Raw genomic sequence first — 22,545 nt, forward strand, 5'->3', positions numbered from 1 at the left:
CAAACCCTGGAGAGCAGCTTCTAGTCAGTGCAAATGATCCTGAGCTGGATGGGCAAACAGTCTGACTCGCTGTAAGACGCGTTCCTTTAGCCCTGTATTCAGAATCATGAGGACTGGGACCTTGCTTGATTTTTAAGGAAAGGGCCGCACGTCAGTGGGCAGAACGCCTGCTCTGCATGCAGAAATTCTCAGATTCAATCCCCAAATAGCATCTCCAGGTACAGCTGGCAAAAGGACTCCCTGTCTGAAATCGTGGATAGCCACTGCCAGTCAGTGCCGACGATACTGGGCTATATGGACCAAGGATCCCGCCCCTCCCCCACATCTCAATGCTAAGCCGTCACTGAGAAAGCAAACCCTCGAGTCGCTGAAGTGTCCATATTACTTTAATTAAAAATGGGATTCATATGGCGCAACCGGGACAGGAAACATTGAGCACTTGCTGTGGTTGTCATCACCACCCTGCTGGTTGCCCCAAACCAGCAGCCTTCCCCCACCCCTTCTGTCCTGCATGGCCGTGAGCCCGAATCCTGCTCTGCCCGCCAGCCGTCCAACCCTCACTTTGCCCTCTCCCCTTGTCCTCTCCTCTCTCTCCTCGCCCCACACATTCATAACCCATTTTCTTTTTCTTTGGGATTTAACGTGCAGCCCACATGGCAAACGCCACCATCCTCTTGAGACCCTTTCCTCCTCTCTTTCTCCTGCCAGAAAAGGCACCCACCAGCTTTGCAAAACGGCAGCAACAGCCACAACCTACAAACGGACACTTTGCACATGGGGGTAAGCTCAGCTCTAGCACATTGCCGGAGGCGCGCTGCCTGAGGACTCATCCTGCTTTGATTTGGATTCCTGCACTGAGCAGGGGGTTGGACTTGATGGCCTTTTAGGCCCCTTCCAACGGTACGATTCTATGATTTTCTGGTGCCAGGTGCTATTGTTTTTGTTGTTGTTAACAACAATAACAATCATTTAGCAGTTCATTCAGATCTTGCAAAATCCTATTTTTCCCTACCAGCTTGGTAAAAATGCTGATATTTTGAATGCCACCTGGTCCGGAATTATCGTGGTTAACTTCTGTCACCCGCTTTACAGAAAAGGAGAAAGCTTCATCGTGGCTTAACAAGCCATGAAGCTGTGGCTTTTCATGCCTCAACCAAGGAGGGCACTTCAACCATGAATCTTTCCTCGGACGGAGACTGAGCCGCTCCCTCCCCCAGCCCACATTTGCTCGAGGGCAGAGGGAGCCAACTTGTGTCGCTGGAACCCAGTTCCTATCATCACCAGCCACTTTGATGGGACTTGTGGCTCCGAGAACATGTGTAGGGTACCTTTTCCCTACACATGGGGAATCTCCATCTAAGCGCCGCCCCTTTCTGAACGTAAGAACATCAGAAGAGCCTGCTGGATCAGGCCAGTGGTGGGTCAGGTCCTGGTGGCCAACCAGGTGCCCCAATGGGAAGCTCCCAAGCAGGGCCTGAGGGCAAGAGCAACTCTCCCCTCCTGCGGCTTCCGGCAACTGTTTTTTGGAAGCATGCTGCCTCTGTCTATGGTGGCTGTGAATACCCATCATAACTAGTAGCCGCTGATAGCCTATTCCGCCATGAATTTGTCTAGTCTTCTTAAAGCCCTCCAAGTGGCCAATCGCTGCCTCTTGTGGGACTAAATCCCATCGTTTTAACTGCGCTGTGTGAAGAAGCGCTTTCTTTGGTCTGTCCTGAATCTCCCAACGTTCAGCTACATCGTACGTCCCCGAGTTCTAGTGTTAGGAGAGAGGGAGAGGAACTTTTCTCTGCCCACTTTCTCTATAACATGCATACTTTGATACACTTCCATCAGGTCGCCTCTGACTCGCCTTTTCCCCAAACTAAAAAGCCCCCAAATGCTGCCACCTTTCCTCATAGGATCAGCATCATCTCCTTGATCGTCCTGGTTGCCCTTTTCTGAACCTTTCCCAACTCTAGGACAACCTTTTTGAGGTTGGCACAGTATTTTGCACTCTCTGCCCCTCACCACTGCCCCTGTCCTCCTCTCACACTCTCAGCATGCCTTCTATGCAGCTTCTTATCGGCCACAATGATCCTGCCCGGATTCTGGGTGTGTCTGGGTGTGATCATGCACGCACACACCTCACCACATACAGACACACACTCGCTGCTCTGCAATCTGCCCACCCCTCCAACGCCCAGGCCAACCCATCCTGGCCTTAGTGCCATTTCCTTCCCTCCGCACGGTGCCGTGGAAGACAGCAGGATCCAGCCCACAATCCCAGCACCTGCTGGTGGCGCAAGAGAGTCTTTCTGCACATCTGTGGCTGGGAGGGTGCGGGGTGTTGCTAGAGGCAATGCAGCATGCTCAGGGCGTAGGTCATGCGCTCTCGCAAGGGCAGCGTCCAGCCCCACACCGCCAGGGCCTCCAGCGGGAAGGTGGTGCTCAGGCGCTGCCGGTCCATGAAGGTCAAGAGGTGCCCCCCAGCCGAGGGGCTGAGCACGATCTTTGTGCGGTCGTGGTAGAAGTTGACCTGGAGGGGGAGGACAGGAAAAACCAAGAGCATGATCTGGCTGCCTGGGGGAAAGTAAATGGGTAGGACTGAGGTGATGCGGGGGGGGGAGAGTAAGGTCCCCCTTGTTGGGATTAAAGCACCAGCACATGTTACAAGTGATCTGAACCAGTGGCAGGTCAACAGACTGAAAAGCAATCTACTCCTCCCTCTGCTGATTCCTCCTCTAAAGTGTTTGTTGCTTTTGCAGGCTTTGCCCCTCCACTTCCTCCTTTTCCTGTCTTTGTGCTCAGCTAGTGAGCAATGGCTCCCTGAGTGGAAGCCACATGCCTGCTTTCAGCATGTCTGACTTTACCCTTTTGTAGTAATAAGCTTCTTTATATTCTCTCAGCTGTCACTCTTAACAGACCAGCTGTTTCTGTTCTCCGGTGCGATATCTCTTTCTGCCGAAAGCTTTAATGCTCCCCACCCCAGTCTTTTGGCAAGATGGAAAAACCCAGTCCTGAGCAGAATACTTGGGCTCCCTTCATTGCTGATCCAAAGGGTCAAGTCTAAAAGACCCCATTCATTTTGGGGCAGCCACAAAGCAGCAGCAAGAAGGCAACTCTCATCCCTCTTTAAAAAAAAAAACCAAAATCCCTGAGCCCTTTTAGAGACGCTACCAACTTCTGCTGGTTCCGTTATTCTTAAATTGCTTTGCAGTTTCTAGCATTCCTTAGCACTGGGTTTTGTTTAAAGTTCAATTCTTTGATTGTTCTGAATGGTGAACTGGAAGCCATTTCTGTAAAGTTTTTTTTTTTTTTATTTTAAGGTTAAATTTATTTTTCAAATCATTAAACGAATACATATATTTCTCCACCATGCCCTTATTAGCATGAACAAACCCCAATAATCTCTCTCTCTCTCTCTGTGTTAAAAGCGCCCTCAGGGTCTTTGTCATTTTACCTGCAGAGTCCCATCACTGAACAGCATCAACAGGGCCTCGTCAGATTTTGCAAAGTGAAGGAGACAGAGGTCATCTGTGGAGGTTCTGGGACCGGCCTGCTGGTTTCCACCCTGGGGGAGGAGACAGAGTCAAAGCCGCTATGATACGGCAGCAGGCCAGATGCCTTGGGGATGGGCTTATCCATCCCCTGTTGTTTGTGCCTTGCAGAGGGTACTCAGCAGAACCACAATCACGGCTTTTGCTCCCTCTTCCTGGCCTTTCTGTCCAGCCCTTGGTCGAATTTACATCTGTTGCTCCACCGACTGTTGCCTCTGGGCCACACCCACCACCGGCATGTGGTCCTCAGAACATTGCACAGGCGGAACTGTGGTCTTCCGGCTGGAAAAGGTTCCCTACTCCCTACAACAAGCCCTCTACTGAAGATCTGTCCTCCGCTCAGCAGATTCAGTGGATCCTTCCTTCTGCGCTTGGAAGGAATACTTTTGGGGGTTCTTTCCACTACTCTTTCAATGGGTGACCCCAATTACCCCTCTCCCCTTTCTCTCCATCACGGAGGATGGAGCAATTCCATTTCAACTGCATTTTTTTAAAGGAGAAAATGCTTTTTGAACCGACTCGTACGCCAAAACGCCATTATCCTTTGACATCTGCAACTTTTCCAAATGTTGCAAGGCAGTTTTCCAGTCAGAAAAGGCATGCCAAGACATGCACATTAGGGGGGAAATGCCTCAGACTGGTGAAAATAACAGATGGTAACGAAAAACTGCTTGCCAAAAAAGTGTGTGCTTAGCCGAAATTGCACAGAAAAGTGGGCACATTAGGAGACGTGGAAATGGATTGCCTTCAAGTCGATCCTGACTTATGGCGACCCTACGAATAGGGTTTTCATGGTAAGTGGTATTCAGAGGGGGGTTACCATTGCCTTCCTCTGAGGCTGAGAGGCAGTGACTGGCCCAAGGTCACCCAGTAAGCTTCATGGCTGTGTGGGGATTCGAATACGTAGTCCAACACTCTAACCACTACGCCACACTGGCTCTCAACATTAGGAGAGATCTGCATTAAAATGTTCACCGGGATTAAAAAAAGCAAATGGCTGCAGAATTGAATTTTAACACTGGGAAAGTGAAAACTGAGAGTAGCCGAAATTGACAGGTGCAGCCATCCTTTGTCTCTAGTCGGGCCTTCAGTTGCCTCCCCCGGCCTCTCCGTCCCCCTCACCTCCAACAGTCGCTGCTGCATGTACTGGGTGAAGAAGTTCAGGATCCCCATTTTCATAGCCAGGGAAGCTGGGACCTCTCTCCTCGGGAAGGATGCGGCCTCATAGAGCTCCGAGCAGTAGCAGACTCGCCTGGAAACGGGGCGGGGGGGTGGGAGAGACAGTGAGAGACCGGGGGGGGGGGGTGCTTAAAAAAAATCACCAGGCTGGAATAGGGTGGGCGAAGATCAAGCCCAACATCTCATGGATTGGCACCAACTATTAACCCGTGATCCAGTCACGGAGGCAGGAGGGGGCACAGGCCACGAATATGTGAAGAGGATAGGGGGCATGGGGAACTTTGGCCTCTCGATGTTGCTGAACTCACTGGCGCCGAGGGCAGAGCGTGATGTGTGTCCCGTCAGCGAGGAGCACCCCGGTGGACCCGTCTGAGAGCAGGTAGCTGAAGCCATACTTGTTGGAGTAGTCCACCCACTTCGTAACCATCCGGACCGGACCGGACGCTGGTTGCTGTCCATCGGGGTTCTGTTCCGCTGCAGAGTTGGGATGGGGGAAGACATTGTTGGAATATATGGGGTTCAACTCCAACTTGTGGGTTGAGGCTGCATGGGGCTAAAGGCATAGCTAGAGAGGAGACCTCTTGGTTGCTAGGCTATACCTGTCCTTTGATCTCCTGCTGTCCCTTCCTGCTAGACTGATATGCAAGGGATGTTGATCTCTCAGTTCCTTCCCTCCTTCCAGATTTTCTTTCTCTCGAGAGGGGAGCAGACATCTCTTTGTCTCTCCCTCTCAACCAGCATGAAGGCTAGCACTGGGACCAGTGCCAGCTGCTCCAGCATAGCTAGATATAGAACTCTTTCCTATCAAGCATATACTTCCAGAATAAAGTAGTTATTTCTTATTTTAAAGCTTAAAGTCTCTGTCTGACTAATTTGCAGGAAAGGTAGAATCTTAGGAAAGATTCAAACACACACGCATTAAGCTCGCTCAAAACTCTCCGTTCCGTGACACAGCTCTGCAGGGTCCTACAGGACATTGGGCCCAGCCTCCTATAGATATTTGATGTGGTTGCATTTCAAGGCAAATCTATCGAATGTGCACTTTCCGAAACAACGTGAGAATTGAAATGCAGGCGTCCGTTGGAACCCGCATGTGTCCGAATTTTGCAGGCAAAAGAGGGTTTACGACAATGCATACAACCGGGGAAAGTGTGAATAAAAAAAAAAACATGAGTGAAAATATCTTGGAGTTGCATTATATGAGAACAAAGATTGCTTGCAAGAACATGTGCATCGGACACAAACTGTATACTAATATTCGCAGGAGGAATTGATGCTAAAATGCTGGTGAATTTTCACGGGTGTTTTTTTTTTTTATAAACAAACATTGCAACATTCTGCAACATGCGGGGATCTGGATTTAAAATGGGAACAAGGAGGAACTGATCAAACTGAAACTGGCAGATCCTTCCATCCTCACTGATGAGAAAAGAGAGGAAGGCAAGGCTCATTCAGGGTCTTCGGGGAGGGAACAACTCAGCACCCGGAAACACCCGTGCCCTTCTTCCCATTCTCTCAAAGAGGGCTGTTTGTTGTGGGGTCAGGGCTCTTTGGACTCATTTAAAATAATCATGTAAGTTATGCAGGAAGATAAGAGCGTTACAGTGAAGTAAGTCCCGGCTGTCGCTCAGTAGTAGAGTCCCTGTTTTGCATGCAGAAGGTCCCAGACTCAATCCCCAACAGCATCGCCAGAGAGGCTCCCTGCCTGAGACCCCTGCAGAGCAGCTGCCAGTCAGTGTAGACAACAGGGAGCTAGATGGACCGGTGGCCTGATGTGGCATACGGCAGCTTTCTGAGTTCCTGCTGAAAGCAGCCCTTCATTCAGAATCGTGAGGACTAGAATCTTGCTTTATTTTTAAGGGGAAGGCCAGACCCTTATTCCGACTTTACGGGACATAGTTCCCTATGTTTTGTCGTGCTCCCCAAAGGGGGGTTCAGCCCATCTATTTCTAGATGCAGGGGAAGGTGAGACTTCCCCAGCCTCACCCAGGGGGGTGGTCTTCAGGCAGGTCCGCAAGGCTTGGTCCATGGTCTCCAGTACTCCGCCGGGGCTCCACTTGGTATCCTCTGGAAGGGAGAAAGAGTCAAAACATGGGGATGGCGGCAGTAAAGGGCTGACCTCTTCTTGCCCCAGCTGTATAATCATCCAGAGGTCCCAACCCCTTCAAACCTCTGGCCCACCCTTTCTGATGCTCCCCATTGGGTCCGTCTGGCCAGGCGTCCTGCTTCCAAGAGAGGACAGCCAACGCGCACCGGAGAGGAAGACCAGAGGCCGGCCCTGCTGTGGCCTCACCCAGTTTTCTGAGGTAGACTGGCTCTGAACAGGGAGGTTCTTATCAGCCTTCATAAGGCACCTCTTCCCCTCTCTGCCCGGCCCACCCCAAATTCACTTTTAGAGGCAGGAGAGTCCATTTGTTGCCACTCCCTCTGCACAGAGATATTTGGAGATGGGTTGAAGCAGCACCAAAAGGAAGAGGCAACCGTGGCTGTCTTTGAATGGATGAAGCCAGTTTCCCCCAAAAGAACTGTGATGGGCTGAGCTGTGGAAGCATTGGCAGAGCGTCCTCTTTGCGTAAGAAAGGTCCCGGGATCGATTCCCGATGGCATCTCCAGGTAGGATTGGAGGAGACCCCCAGTATGTTCCTATTGAAATCAGCCCTTTATTCAGAACCATGAGGACTAGAATCTTTCTTGATCTTAAAGGAAAAGATAGTTGTTGAATGGCAGAGCATCTTTGCATGTGGATGGTACCAGGTTAATTCCTGATGACATTTCCCTCCCAAGAAAAGCCTTGGCTTCTCTCCTCCTCAGCTGACCCAGTTCTCTGCCTCCGGGACTCACTTTCTGCTTCCGACTGGCTGCTGTTGTTCAGAGATCCCCTCATGAGCAAGTGAACAGGGAAGGTGATCGGATCCTCAATTGCATCACTAGCCTCCTTTTCTGCTTCCTTCAGCGCCGGCGTTGGGGGGTGGGAGAAAGCAACAAAGAAACAACCTGTGATTCCCATGGAGTAAAGACAGTTGGCCACCTGCACACGACCCTCCCACCCTAGAGAGAAATCCTCTAGGGCCAGGCGAGTGATGATACAACTTCACATCTGCTATATATTTTGAAAAGTTGTCAGTCAGTTGGCTATGCATTTGGACACTTTTTACGGTACTGGAGACTCGATTTAACTGCGCGCAGGTCAGTAAGGGAAAAAAACAACAACCAGAAAACTGAGTGGGAGTGGAACGGAGTGTCACAGCAGAGGGCATGGCTGGCTGGCAGGCAGGGACCGTGATCTTGTTGCAATCCTGATAAGAAGCCTGTAAAACAGGTCATGGTAGCGATCCCCATATTACAGAGAGGAAGACTGAGGCAGAGAGGTTGTGAAGTCCCTAGGGGCACAGATTCTCACCTGCGAGGGGCTTCCTGGCCTCTCTCTCTCTCTCTCACATACATGAAGTGGTCTCTTACCAGGCTGGGGGTCTCAACAGGTGGGCATCGCGGCAGCCCTTGAGGCGGCATTGGCTCCACTTCCTGGGGCAAGGGGCTCACTGGAAGAGAGGAACCCAGTCAGCTGATGGTCGGCCAACGAGTGATCTTGCTTTACAAATACAGCACAGCCAACCCTTTGAAGAAGGGCTGCTTGGAGGAAGGAGACTCCCGTTGCCTGTCTCTCGCTGTGGAGGATCCCCGGGCCTCCTCCCTTCTCCCACTCCTGGTGGCATCCCTCTAATAATGTCCACGCTAATAATAAAATCACACACCAGTCCTGGACTCCTGGCAGAGGGAGCCTCGTAAGAAGACCTTAGCAGCCTTCTGGAAGAACTTCCTCAGCGGGTTGGGGAGGGCGAAGATGGGGGCAGAGTGGCAAGTCCTGGAGGACAGCGTGGTTGGAGTGAATCCCTGCGAGGAGATAGCAAAACAAAAAAACACCCCAGGATTATTCTGGTCCCTTTGTGAAAATGAGCTCCGGGGATGCCACGGAATGTACACAAACATCCCAGCTGCTCAAGGCGAGAAGGGTCAGCAACAGAACGACAACAGGCAGAGTTGCTTGCGTATGTGAAATGTCAGAGGGCTGGATTGCAGTGCCTCAAAATGGCCAGATGTCCCAGTTTGATGCCCAGTGTGGATCCTTTCCGACACAATAGAACCAATGACCTCAGGAGGTGATGGGCTCTTCAACCCTGGAGGCCTACAAGAGGCAGCTGGACAGCCACCTCTCAGGTATGTTTTCATTTGGATTCCTGCATTGAGCAGGGGGTGGGACTGGATGGCCTTATAGGCCCCTTCCAACTCTACTATTCTATGACCCCAATCCTCACATCGCCTTTTAAACCTAAACTTTTCTGTTAACCCTTACGCCATCCCTCCGGCTGCGAACCAGAGAGGCTCCCACATAACGCGGATCAGAGATGGGGGAATGCTTTTCAACCCGAGGGCCGCATTCCCATCTGGGCAACCTTCCGAGGGCCACTGGGCGGAGCCAGAGGCACAAGTGGGTGGAGCAATGGATGTGAATGCTACCTTTGTGTGGTAGGCTAGTTTCTGCACAAGCTCCATCCTCCGGCCAGGTAGGCAAAAAAACACAGGGAGGATGGGGAGTGTGGCCTGGGGGGAGGTCAGGAGGCAAGACAGAGAGCCAGATTCAGCCCTGAGGTTCCTCACCCCTTGCGTAGATTATTCACTCAGTGTCCCGTACCTGGATGAAAAAATCATGCTGGAGGGCTTCCTCTAGGCTGGGTCGGGCTGCTGGGTTGGGAGCCAGCAGCTTCCCAATGAGCCCCCTGGCGCTGGGTGAGAGGCGGCTGGGCATAGGGTAGCGTCCCTCCTGGATGCACTGGTACATCTCTTGCTTGCGTGTGATCTCGAAGGGAGAGCAGCCGGTGAGAGCCGTGTACCTGAGAGAAACAGAAGAGGCAGGCGATCTGGGAGACCTGGAAGGATTTACAATCACATCCCCGAGGAGAGTCCTTGGGAGTTTGAGTCTGATGGGGCCTCACTTAGCTTCAGCTGTGCTGCTTGAAAAGCCTCATAGTAAAGTGATTATGTCAGCTTGCCTACAAAGGAAACAAAGTCAGAATGCAGCCAAGAGATAGGGAAAAGGGAAGCGGCAAAAGATTTTGCAGCATAGGAAGTCTGCTCTTTTCGAGATGCTTGGTCTAAACACAGAACTCAGATCACAGTTATGTTAGGTGAAAGGGGGAGTGTGGGTTTGAAGGACTGTTTCGCATCCCTTGTTGTAAACAACCCACCGAGATTTTAGGATGAAGTGATTGAACCTCTGAACTGCCCCCACCTGGCACATGGATAGGGCAGGGCCTAAATGAGTAAAAGAATCACCCAGAATGGGTCAGAAGGTTTATGATACTGCTAAATAGGGTAATAATGTATGCTTTTGGCCTGGGATAAATGTATGACATGCAATCTCTTTATAAAGCTCTGCTTGGCATATTTTGGGCAGAGTTGGTACTTAGCTTAACTTCTGTCCCTGGAAAACTGGTAGAAAGTATTATTAAAGCTAGATTAACCAAGCACATAGAAGAACAAGCCTTGCTGAAGCAGAGCCAGCATGGCTTCTGCAAGGGAAAGTCCTGTCTCAGTAACCTATTAGAATTCTTTGAGAGTGTCAACAAGCATATAGATAGAGGGGATCCAGTGGACATAGTGTACTTAGACTTTCAAAAAGCGTTTGACAAGGTACCTCACCAAAGGCTTCTGAGGAAGCTTAGCAGTCATGGAATAAGAGGAGAGGTCCTCTTGTGGATAAGGAATTGGTTAAGAAGCAGAAAGCAGAGAGTAGGAATAAACGGACAGTTCTCCCAGTGGAGGGCTGTAGAAAGTGGAGTCCCTCAAGGATCGGTATTGGGACCTGTACTTTTCAACTTGTTCATTAATGACCTAGAATTAGGAGTGAGCAGTGAAGTGGCCAGGTTTGCTGACGACACTAAATTGTTCAGGGTTGTTAAAACAAAAAGGGATTGCGAAGAGCTCCAAAAAGACCTCTCCAAACTGAGTGAATGGGCGGAAAAATGGCAAATGCAATTCAATATAAACAAGTGTAAAATTATGCATATTGGAGCAAAAAATCTGAATTTCACATATACGCTCATGGGGTCTGAACTGGTGGTGACCGACCAGGAGAGAGACCTCGGGGTTGTAGTGGACAGCACGATGAAAATGTCGACCCAGTGTGCGGCAGCTGTGAAAAAGGCAAATTCCATGCTAGCGATAATTAGGAAAGGTATTGAAAATAAAACAGCCGATATCATAATGCCGTTGTATAAATCTATGGTGCGGCCGCATTTGGAATACTGTGTACAGTTCTGGTCGCCTCATCTCAAAAAGGATATTCTAGAGTTGGAAAAGGTTCAGAAGAGGGCAACCAGAATGATCAAGGGGATGGAGCGACTCCCTTATGAGGAAAGGTTGCAGCATTTGGGGCTTTTTAGTTTAGAGAAAAGGCGGGTCAGAGGAGACATGATAGAAGTGTATAAAATTATGCATGGCATTGAGAAAGTGCATAGAGAAAAGTTCTTCTCCCTCTCTCATAATACTAGAACTCGTGGACATTCAAAGAAGCTGAATGTTGGAAGATTCAGGACAGACAAAAGGAAGTACTTCTTTACTCAGCGCATCGTTAAACTATGGAATTTGCTCCCACAAGATGCAGTATTGGCCACCAGCTTGGACGGCTTTAAAAGAAGATTAGACCAATTCATGGAGGACAGGGCTATCAATGGCTACTAGCCATGATGGCTGTGCTCTGCCACCCTAGTCAGAGGCAGCATGCTTCTGAAAACCAGTTGCCGGAATCCTCAGGAGGGGAGAGTGTTCTTGCACTCGGGTCCTGCTTGCGGGCTTCCCCCAGGCACCTGGTTGGCCACTGTGAGAACAGGATGCTGGACTAGATGGGCCACTGGCCTGATCCAGCAGGCTCTTCTTATGTTCTTATGTTCTTATGGTGACCTCTCTCCCAATGCATTGGTCTTTGCTATCTCTCAATAAACTCTGTTCTTTGGAGCACAATAAATTGACTGGAAAGTTTTCCTTCCACACCGCTCGGAGCCCAAGAATGGCACCCGGTGCTGTGTCGTGTCAGCCGAAGTCGAGGACTCTGCCGGAGTCGACTGGGCTCTGGCCAGGGGAAGCCCTTCAACTTTTTGATAGGTCTGTGGCGTACCATGTACAATTCTGGTTGCACCCCCCTTTACAAAAAGGACATCATAGATACCCTCCCCTTAAATATTAGGCAGGCACCATTTCTGTTGTCTTTTCAGTGCCTACTGAAGACCTTTCTCTTCCAACAAGCCTTTTAAGCAGACACCTTTATCCCAGGCTGTGTCTGCACAGGAATTGTTTATAAAGTTTTTTTTAAAATGTTTTGATGTTTTACTTTGAATTTTTTTATCATTTGTTTGCCGCCGTGGGCTCCCTTTGGGAGGAAGGGCAGGAAATCAATTTTTAAAATAGATAAATAAATAAATACAATAAACTAGTAAAGGTGCAGCAAATGTATGCAGTTTTGACTAATGTGCAAATTTCTGCAAGCAATTTCTCCTAATGTAATGCCTTTGTCTATGTTATTTTCACTAATAGATTGGTTTTTATGCACACTTTCCCCTACTATAGGCATTTTTGCAACCATTGCTTTGTTGGAGAACTGCATCACAAAATTTGGATAAGTGTAAATTTCGAAGGAGGGCTGTGCTTCGATTCTCACGTTGTTTCCAAAACTGCAGATTTGATAAATGCAGCTTTAGACGCAAACTGAATCAAGTTTCTCACCTGTCCCTAGAAGGAAGACAAGTTAGCCAAAACGGTCATAAGCCTTGATTTTGTGGGTGCTCAATTCAACTCTTTTATTGTCTGTTCTGATTCGCTCTGCCTTTTTTAAATGCTGCTTTTAGCCTTTGTTGGTTTTCGTCCATAATAAACAATAAAGCAGACTCAACTTGGCCTATCAAAGGCCTGGAAGGGGGAAAGCTAAATCTTTACCTGGAGCTGAAAAGATGTCAGTGAAGGTGCCAGGCAGTCCTCAGTGGGGAGAGCATTGCAGACATGGGGAGCCACAACTGAAATGGCCCTCTTCCCTGTCGCCACCCTCCGAGCCTCCATCACAGGGGAAGGCTTCAGTTTTGGCATTGTTTTAATGGTGGATTATTTGGGGGTGTGTGTGTGTGTGTGTGTGTTTTATACCGGGGGGGACATTAGTGGCTCCCCAGATGTCATTGGACTCCCAACTCCCAGCAGCCAGCATGGCCAATGGCAGGGGTGATGAAAGCTAGAGCCAAGCAACATCTGGAGGGCCACAGGGGCCCCTTTTTGGAGGGGGGGAAAAGCAGCATATAGCAGTTTTTTCCTCATCTATACAAATATATATTTTTTATCAAAGAAGGGGGCAGGGCACACTGAAAATTGGGGTGAATCCGGCAGCCAATCAGAAACCACAGTCATTTGTGGATCAGCCGGCCATCCCTAACCTTCTGGAGTTACGTACATGATGCAGCCAAGTGCCCAAACGTCTGATTTGAATGAGTGGCCTTTCTTCGCGATGACTTCAGGAGCCAGGTAATTGGGGGTCCCGCAGACCACTCTGTGGGATGAGGAAAGGGGGGTTATGGAGCGAGAAAATGACAACAAAACAAATATTACTCCTAATAAACACATTTTTGGCTGCAGTTTTGACTAACAGAATGCATTTTGTATGTCATTTTCACTCATATATTCATTTTTGTGTACACGTGCCCCTAACAGATGCATTTTTGTAAGCACTGTTTGGTTGGCCAACTGCGTCGCAAAATTCAGAGATGTGCAAATTTCGAAGGATAGTTGTGTTTCAGAACATGCAATTCTCATAGATTCGGCTTTCAATCCCTCCATCCCTACTTCGGAGGAAATATACAAAGGTCTGTGTGGCAACTTCAGATGTCCCCTTACTAATTTTGTACTGCCTCTATTGTTGAAAAGCATGTCTTTATCCAACCAGGAAACAAGGGCCCTCGTATAGCTTCTCCACGCAGCCACCCCATAATACTCACCCTCTCCTCCGGCTGGCCTGTTCTTCTCGAGTCGCCAGCCCCAGATCACCAATCTTCACCTGCATGTTCTTTGTGATGAAGAAGTTACCTGGGAATGTGAAGAGTTCAGAGGGTTAAATAGTCTAAGCCAGAGAGTCCAATCCAATTTGTCTCTCCACGAAATATCGGATTCTTATTTCCAGAAGAGAGCCAGGGTGGTGTAGTGGTTAAAGTTAGACCAGGACCTGGGAGACCCGAGTTCAAATCCTTACTCAGCCATGAAGCTCACTGCATGACATTGGGCCAGCCTGTGTCTCTCAGCCCAGCCTACCTTGCAGAGCCGTTGTGAGCATAAAATGGGGGAGAAGTGTGTATTCCACCATGAGCTCCTTGAAGGAAAGGTTGGAATATAAATGTGATAATCAAGAAATAAAATAAAGCAAACTTTGGCTGAAGCTGCATTGGGAAATAACTGGTGTGGCCTGTTAACGTGGATGCTTTGGCAAACAGAGGTACGTGTGTGTGTGTGTCTGTTTGTACACACCCACCAGGAAGAGAGTTTTCTACCATGCATACTTCCCAGAAGGGCGCTCTTCATCTCCGAATGCCTCCAGGCTCACTATTTTGCAAGAGGGATTCAGGCTCATATAGGAACTTAAGGTTTGTGCAATTAACATGGTTTAATATGGGCGCCTGCTGGGAGGAATATAAATCAGATAATAAATAAATAAATAAATTTGCTCTGGCTCAACAAATCCACCAATAACAACAAGAACAAAACAGATTTTTTTTGCTGTTAGGAAAGTGATGTGGAAATGCACTTGAAAGTGAAGGATGCCACTTCACGAGACGAAGGGTGAATACCCTGCAGGCGAATCAGATGAGCGTCCATTGTCTTAGAACTGTCCTGTAAACCAATCAGAACAAATAAAGACCAGAGACCGTCTAACCTCAGTATAAACTTTGTGCAACCAAATCAGGATAAATGCTCAGCACAGACGATGCATGGCGTGCATCAACATGACCTGTTTATTGAGCATGCATCCTGATTTGTTTGCAGAAAGAGGAGACGATGGTGGCTATTTCTGATTTGTTTGTGGGGAGATTAGGCAACGTTGCCTCAAAGCCGGCATCATCCCACATTTTCCAGTGGATTTCCCCCTCTCTTTCTTGCAAAAAAAAGAAAAGAAAGTCTGTTCTTTGGGGAATGTGCAAGAGCTCCCAACCAGCCTCAATTGCACAATTTGAATTTGTGATTGAGTAGCGCCGGACGTGTCGAGATGAATGCTCCACTGACGAGGCATCTGGAGGAAGCCAACCTCTTTGCGGGGTCTGACCGCCCATGTCCCTTGCATGTGCATGATGTCTCAAGGTGGATGTGTGCGTGTGGGATCCTTGCGCAGAACCTGCAGGCTGAATAAGCGCTGCATCTCTGCCCACGCATGATGTCAACTTGAGGCTCAGGGTGGGAGATATTTGTGTGTGTGAGGTCCTTGCATAGATCGTGCCGGCTAAATAAGAGCAGCCGCCCTCCCCAGAGAGCCCCAGCTCACACCATCCCGCCGGCAATAGTGCGATGAGGTCACCCTGCAGGCATTTACTCTGCCCTCAAGGAAGCAGCCCGTGCTGTCTTGCTGTATATTTTTAACCCCCTGGTGCAAAGCTCTGGCGGATCCCAGGACAGAGGGCACTGGGTGATTAACCCCTCCTATGCTGCTGGACAGTCAATGGCATTCCCGGTGTGCGTGAGAGTAAATTGGCGAACGTCCTTCCTCCCTCACCAGCCTCCACCTCCCTGCCAAATCCTCCCCTCTCAGCCACTTACTCAGTTTGAGGTCACGATGGATTATCCCTTGTTGATGGATGTATTGCAGACCGGCAATGACTTGCTTGAGGTAGTATCGGACCTCGGGCTCCGTCAGCGTCTTCCGGGCTTTCAGGATGTGGGCTAGGGACTAGAGGGGCATGGAGTGGAGCAGAGAGGACAGAGGCAACACTGATTTTTAGAAGTTGTCCGGAAGCAATGCAGCACCTCATTCCAAAACTCAGAATCCTGGAATCCAGTTGCATCTGTTGAATTGCCTGCCATTTGTGCAACTTGAGCAAATGTTTCTGCTCATGAAATGGGGGGGGGGAGAGACACTGCAAAAGAGGGCAGGGCTCTTGCACCTTTAATAGTTATCTACCTGTTGACATTCTCTCTCCTACACCACTATTAAAGGTACAGAAGCCCTATCTGCTTTGGCATCGGACCATCCCATCATGAAAAGGTGGGCGGGCCGTTGGGAATTTTGGTGCAATGCAAAAGAACAGCCCCTGTTCTATTGGTGAGGGGGGGTTTCAGTCAAGCCAGCAATTCTGAGTCTCGTCTAGGAAAGGGGGGGGTCTGTGTGGTGAAGATTAGTGATGGCAACTTTTAAGCAACTTTCAGGTGCCTTTGACAGTGACTTCACGTGTAAACATGAGTAAGTGACAGTAACTTTTCTCTGTGCTGTGAAAAAGCTTCAATGGCTGGTTTCTACAGACCAAACTTTTCTTACAAGCACAGGGGTCAAGCCACTTTTCGGCAAGCTATTTGTCAACCCCTGCGCAGATGAGTTCTGTGCCCTTGTGGATGGCTTTACTTTCTTTTTCACCTCGGATGCACTGTGAAGTTTTTTTTTTAAATTAAGCTGCATCAGGGCTTCATATGGACCAGATTGCAATGGCAGGTTCAGCTTGGCGAGCAATAATGAAAAAGAGGAGAGTGCCTCTGAGCATATGCAAGGTGCATTTGCTTCACTTGTGGATAACCCAGGCCCTTTTGCACCTGAGCCCATTCAGATCTTGCTGAGAATTTTTAACTGAAGGATGAGAGAGCATTTGTGGAGAGTCTTTGTGGGAGAGCCGGGTCCAGATCCTTGTTCAGCCCTCAAGCTCACTGGGTGACATTGGTGGCACCATTTCAGCAGGGCGGTGGAATCCGCTCTGGGTTTTAGTCCAGACTTTCAAAGAGCTGCCCAAGGTGCTGAACCCTATTCCCAAAATACCACGGACAGCTCCTTGCAAGTCCAGAGTGGATTCTCCTGACAGTTGACATGAAGCCACCAGAGGTGGCTTTGAGTAATTGTGCATCTCAGCCTAACCTACTTCTCAGGGTTGTTGTGAGGCTACATCACTGCTCTAAAAACATCCCCAATGCAAATTACAGGCTCTTGCCGCCTGTGGATGCAAGCCAAGCCACCCTAAGTTTTGAATGAATCTTGCAGGTGGGTAGAACATGCGGTTCAGTTTTGGCCCCTGTGTCCGCACCCGTGATATTTTGTTGCAGGCAGAAGCAAGCCCTTTTGAGCCAAGCCTGCAAGCTTCCCCCCACCCCACCCCCACTGCTCTCACCTTCCGGCTACAGTATTCCAGCACCATGTAGATGTTTTCCTGGTCAGCGAAATGTCGGTGGAAGCCAACCACGTTCCTGTGCTTGAGTTGGCTGTGCAATTCAATCTCGCGTTCGACCTGCGAGAAGGGTGGAAAAATAGGTTTCTGCAAAAATGCCCAAACACGCCCGTGCAGACGAGTCACGGGGTCCAAGTGCTCAAGTCAGCTAGAATTCTACAATGGTGAGGAAGGGAAATATCGATGGAAAAGGCTTCCGAGGACACAAACTCGAGGGACCGAGAAGCAAAAGCAAAACCCATTGCTCTTTCCCGCGCAGTCAGTGCCAAGAGCAAGGACTTTCTGCTCCCTCTGTGGGTGATCTTCCCTTTCCTCTCTGCTCTTCCCTGTTGTCAGGTCTCAACCAGGGGAGTCCTCACCAGGGGAGGACCAGGAGGCTCCGGCTTGGGACCCAGGGCCTGGCCAGGCTCCATCTAGGGGCCAGGATCCTGTAGCAAAGAGCCAAGGAAGGGCCGTCCGCACCCTGGGCAAGTCGGGCCTCTGATGTCGAAGCCATACGGGTCCCCAGCCCAAGAACTGGTTGGAAACCCGGCCATCCGGCCCATCCGCCTCATCTCAAAAAGGATATTATAGAGTTGGAGAAGGTTCAGAAGAGAGCAACCAGAATGATCAAGGGGATGGAGCGACTCCCTTACGAGGAAAGGTTGTAGCATTTGGGGCTTTTTAGTTTAGAGAAAAGGCGGGTCAGAGGAGACATGATAGAAGTGTATAAAATTATGCATGGCATTGAGAAAGTGGATAGAGAAAAGTTCTTCTCCCTCTCTCATAATACTAGAACTCGTGGGTATTCAAAGAAGCTGAATGTTGGAAGATTCAGGACAGACAAAAGGAAGTACTTCTTTACTCAGCGCATAGTTAAACTATGGAATTTGCTCCCACAAGACGCAGTAATGGCCACCAGCTTGGATGGCTTTAAAAGAAGATTAGACAAATTCATGGAGGACGGGGCTATCAATGGCTGCTAGCCATGATGGCTGTGCTGTGCCACCCTAGTCAGAGGCAGCATGCTTCTGAAAACCAGTTGCCGGAATCCTCAGGAGGGGAGAGTGTTCTTGCACTCGGGTCCTGCTTGCGGGCTTCCCCCAGGCACCTGGTTGGCCACTGTGAGAACAGGATGCTGGACTAGATGGGCCACTGGCCTGATCCAGCAGGCTCTTCTTATGTTCTCAAGTGCCTCACTACAGGCGAGGTCTCCTCTGGCATTAAAGTTTCCTTGGGAGTAAAGGTTTGGCTGAAGGCAGTTGATAGGAGTCTGCTGAGGCAGGGGTGTTGTTCCAGCAGCTCCAGCTCAAAAGCCCCAGTGCCGGGCTGGAAGAGCTGCTGGGACAACGTCCATGCATTAGCCCTGTGCTCTGCCTGCTAGCTGAGCGCCTGCTGGCCCCAAGCGTGCCTTTCGGCTTTGCTCGTGAACGGACTGGACCTTGACGTGCTCTGAGCTTGCCTCTGACACAAGCCTGTGGCGTGGACTTGGCTGGTTTGGACCCTGACGTTGAACTGGCCCCAGATGTTTCTTTGGTGGTGATGTTGCTGACAGATTTGTTTCCTCAGGAGCCTGGTGAGAACAGAACAACTATCTGCTCCGCTGCCAGAATGTAAATTGGAAGCTCTTTGGGGCAAAGGCCTGATTTTCTTGCCAGAGCACCATATATACCAGCGATGGGCGCTATGCAACATTATTGTAAATGACAAAGCCTTTTTAGCTACTGAGAGGTATGGAGTAGGATTGCTTCTGTCACCTCACCGGTGTGGCCTGGTGTTTTGCAGAGTTCCCTGCCCCGAGGAGCTTACCATCTAAAGCGCAACATGAGGAGGTGATGTTTTGAAAGGAAGGAGGGTATGTGTGGAGAGCGTCGGCCTTGCGAGCAGAAGGCCCCAGGTTCAAATCCCCAACGACATCCCCAGGTAAAGCTGGGAATGTCCCCTTCCTGAAATCCTGGAGAGCTGCTGCCGGTCAGTGCAGACAATATTGAGCTAGATGGACCAATGGGCCTTACTCAGGGTAAGGCACTTTCCTAAGTTCCTAATTGTTTCGGTGATGCTTGCTGAGGTTTAACGTCAGGTGTGGAGGACCTGCAGGATGCCACATATTTACTTATTTATTTGTCACATTGATGTAATGCCTTTTATCCCACGCTCAAGCTCGGCGGTGATTCTCCAGTCCAGGCCTTGACCAGATTGGAGATCCAGGCATTGACCAGTGGGTGCATCCCAGACCTTTTGTGTAAGAACAACAGAGGAGCCCTACAGCAGCTGGATCCAGCCAACGGGGGCCCATGGAGTCCAGCACCCTGCTCTCACCATGGCCAACCAGATGCCCCAAGGCAGGACTTGAGTCAACAGCAACTCTTCCTGCATATGATTCCCAGCTCCTGGCATTGTGAGCAGCAGTTCAGTGGCAAATTCAGAAGTGCAGGGTCCCTCACGACAGCCACAGCCACCCTTTTTTGTTGCTGGGTTGAGAATGAGATCTTTGTTGACGCTTTCTCGCACAACTACAGACATCTCTAGGAGCCCATCGGCACGGAAGGGGGGAGTAGTGTTTAAGGGGAGCAGGACAACACAGGGGCCGCTACCCTCCCAAGCAGAGATGCCGGCTCTCCCACCGACATCGCAGCTCACCTTCCCTCTGTTGTCGAGTCTGGAGACCCGGGACTGGGAGACAACCTTCACGGCGTAGACTTTGTTGGTGGACATGTCTGTGAACTTGTAGCATCTTCCAAACGCTCCCTATGGGGGGAACAGAGGGGTTCACTTTCTGAGGTAGATTGCGCCTTTCCATGGAGGTTCAGCCAGGAATCATGGCAAGTGTGGAATTGCATTTGGTGGCCTGGGGGGGGCGGACGCCTTGCCGCCTCTTGCCCTCGGAGTGACTGGACCCTGACCTTGGGCCGCTCTGACTTTGCCTCTCGCCTGATCCTTTGGGGTGGACTCTGCCTGTCTGTGCCCTGACCTTGGACCAGCCCTGGATGCTGATTTGGGTATTGTCCACATGGCTGTTGGTGGCAAGGCTCCTGAGTCCTCAGGAGCCCAGGAAGAACAGGACACCCCTGCCCCCAGTGCTTGACTTTCTGAGGTAGATTGCACCTTTCCATGGAGGTTCCATTTTGCTCCCATAGCTACCAGCTGCTGGCAGACCTTCTCTTTACAAGGAGAGCCCTACTGGAAGCCTCTGACCCAGCGCATACCAATGAGAAGCCCACGAGGATGATAGAGCCAGCCCTTTCCTCTGGCTTCTCTCCAGAGCCTGGTATTAGGAGGTAGGTTGCGCTTGTCCAAGGAGGTTCCATTGAGCCACCGACAAAGCCAGCCTTGTGCCCTCCAGACATGTGTAATTTGTAATGATGTGACTTACTTATTTGTATGTAAACTGCTTGGAGGTCACTTTGTGACAAAAGCAATATATAAGTTCTAATAATAATAATAATTTTGTTGGGTGACATCTCTTATCAGCCTCAGCTGTGAGTCTCCCTCTGTGTACAGCCCTTGACTCACCTTCTTCTCATCAAAACGAGCAAAGCGCCTAGGCGGGAATGTGCCTCCCTTAAGAAAGGGCCCCAGTTCAGTTGCGGAACATGCAAAAAGTCCCATGTCCAACTGCCAGCGGCATCTCTGGGTAAGAATGTTCCTTGCCTGAACGTTGCTGCCAGTCAGTGTAGATAGTACTGTGCTACTGGCCCAATGGCCTGACTCGCTATAAGGCAGCTTCCGGAGTTCCTATTTAAAACCAGCTCCTTTATCATGAGGACTAGAATCTCGGTATATATGTGCTAGGTGGACCAAAGATATGACTGTATAAAGCAGCTTTCTACATCTGTGAGCTTCAGGCTGCCTTCCCCCACCTGGGCTGGAGTCCCAAACAGGCGGGGCTTTCCTGCACTACCTGTAACTAGCCTGGGCATGTTTGCCCTGGCAAAGCAAAAGTGTGGGGGGGAAGTGTGTGTGTGTGGGGGGGAAGGCTTCCCTGAGAAGCCTCTCCTGGTGCAAGCTGGAAAGAGGAGTTTAGGGGCACAGGACTCCTGAGTTCTGGAGGAGTGTAGACTTAATGGGAGCTGGGAGGAGCTGGGGGGGCAGTACTCCCCAAATGCAAAAGATCGCTCCCCCCATTTGCACTCCACAACAGTTTATCTGGATTAACTACCCTCCCCTTGCATGCCCCAGATTCAGTCCTTCTGGTAACGGCATTTTCCTTGCAAAAGAGTCCGCCAGCTTCGGAGTTCTCCAGGACTCTTCGTCCGGCTGGAGTTGGCGAATAATTCTGTTGCAACCAAAGCTTGCCGGCTGCTTGTTGAGAGGCGTTGAGCCTAACAAGAGTGCCTCCCCTCTGGGTTTTTGGAGAGAGATTTTTCTAAAGGGCTAACCTCCCGGTCTGTGCCATTTGGCTCCCCCCCTCCCTCTGAGATTCTGCAAATAGCCTCAGGGTGCTGCATTTTAATACTGTATATGTCTTTATATATACAGCTATAGTTCTTTTGGGTGCCTAACGTGTGACAAAAATGGACCAACTCTCTTCGAAATGATGGTTCTGAAAATCCTGCGGCTGGGGGTGATGCCGGATGGGATGAGGGGGGGAAATCCACAATGTGATCCCAAGATAAGGTATGATTGAACAAGGATTTCCAGAGCACGCCTTGAAAATAATGGGGGTGAAGTGTAAATGGAACACTGGTCTAGAGCCCCTCTCCTTTCTGTTTTATTCCAGTGGGTCCAAAAGTCAGAAAGCTGGGGGTGGGTGGGTAAGATCTAGGTCCCGGATGCCTGGGTTCTATCTTCAGTCCTGGGCAGAAAATGGGCCCTTAATTTGACTTCTCTGGAGTCTTATCTACCTTGGCTCTTCCTGAGTGACCTTGAATTACCTCTTCACCTTGTGACTCAGTTTCCCCCAATGGAGGGTCTGGGTTGGCATCACTCTTGCCTCTTCTAGTTAGGACTATCCCTTGTGCTATTTATCAAGGACTGTGCCAGGTGGGCACATTGAAACGGGCCCAATGCAATCGAGCGCAGCGCTGCCAACCAGCTAAAAGCAAAACCAGCCAACGTCATCTTAAAAAAACCCACAAACCCACAAACCATTGTTGCAGATTAATAGCCTAGAATGCAACCCAGGCTCAGCGATGGGACGCAGCGTGCGATGAAATGAAGCCAAATGGCAAACGACTTCTTTACCTTTCCCAAAAGCTGCCCTCTCTTGTAAAGGGTCCCGGTGCTTGGATCTTCTATGAAGTATTTCAAACTCTCCCCCTCGCCTCGCCTCCAGGCTGCATATTCCATTCTCCCCACCATGCACCCCCCCCACCTCCTTGCAGGCTTTTTGCAAATTCAGGTGAACAACTGTGCCCTCCCTCCCTCCCTCCCCAGCCCCCCTCCCTCTTCCAGCAGCTGCACCAAGA

At 50.0% G+C, this 22,545-nt stretch overlaps 1 protein-coding gene across 1 annotated transcript; it reads right to left on the reverse strand.

Moving 5' to 3' along the window:
• Nucleotides 1–380: 380 nt before the first annotated feature.
• Nucleotides 381–22,426, reverse strand: LOC133372770 (serine/threonine-protein kinase PLK2-like). Its single transcript, XM_061601833.1, has 15 exons — nt 22,322–22,426; nt 19,778–19,885; nt 17,102–17,218; nt 15,552–15,681; nt 13,748–13,835; nt 13,207–13,302; nt 9,409–9,607; nt 8,471–8,609; nt 8,178–8,257; nt 7,560–7,665; nt 6,705–6,785; nt 5,027–5,192; nt 4,662–4,791; nt 3,443–3,553; nt 381–2,518 (listed from the first exon to the last, which is right to left on the reverse strand). The coding sequence occupies exons 1-15, from the start codon at nt 22,424–22,426 to the stop codon at nt 2,333–2,335; spliced, it is 1,842 nt and encodes a 613-aa protein (XP_061457817.1). The 3' UTR covers nt 381–2,332.
• Between the last annotated feature and the right edge of the window lie 119 nt (nt 22,427–22,545).

Source organism: Rhineura floridana, chromosome 18, assembly GCF_030035675.1.
Source record: "Rhineura floridana isolate rRhiFlo1 chromosome 18, rRhiFlo1.hap2, whole genome shotgun sequence".
Lineage (NCBI taxonomy): Eukaryota > Metazoa > Chordata > Lepidosauria > Squamata > Rhineuridae > Rhineura > Rhineura floridana.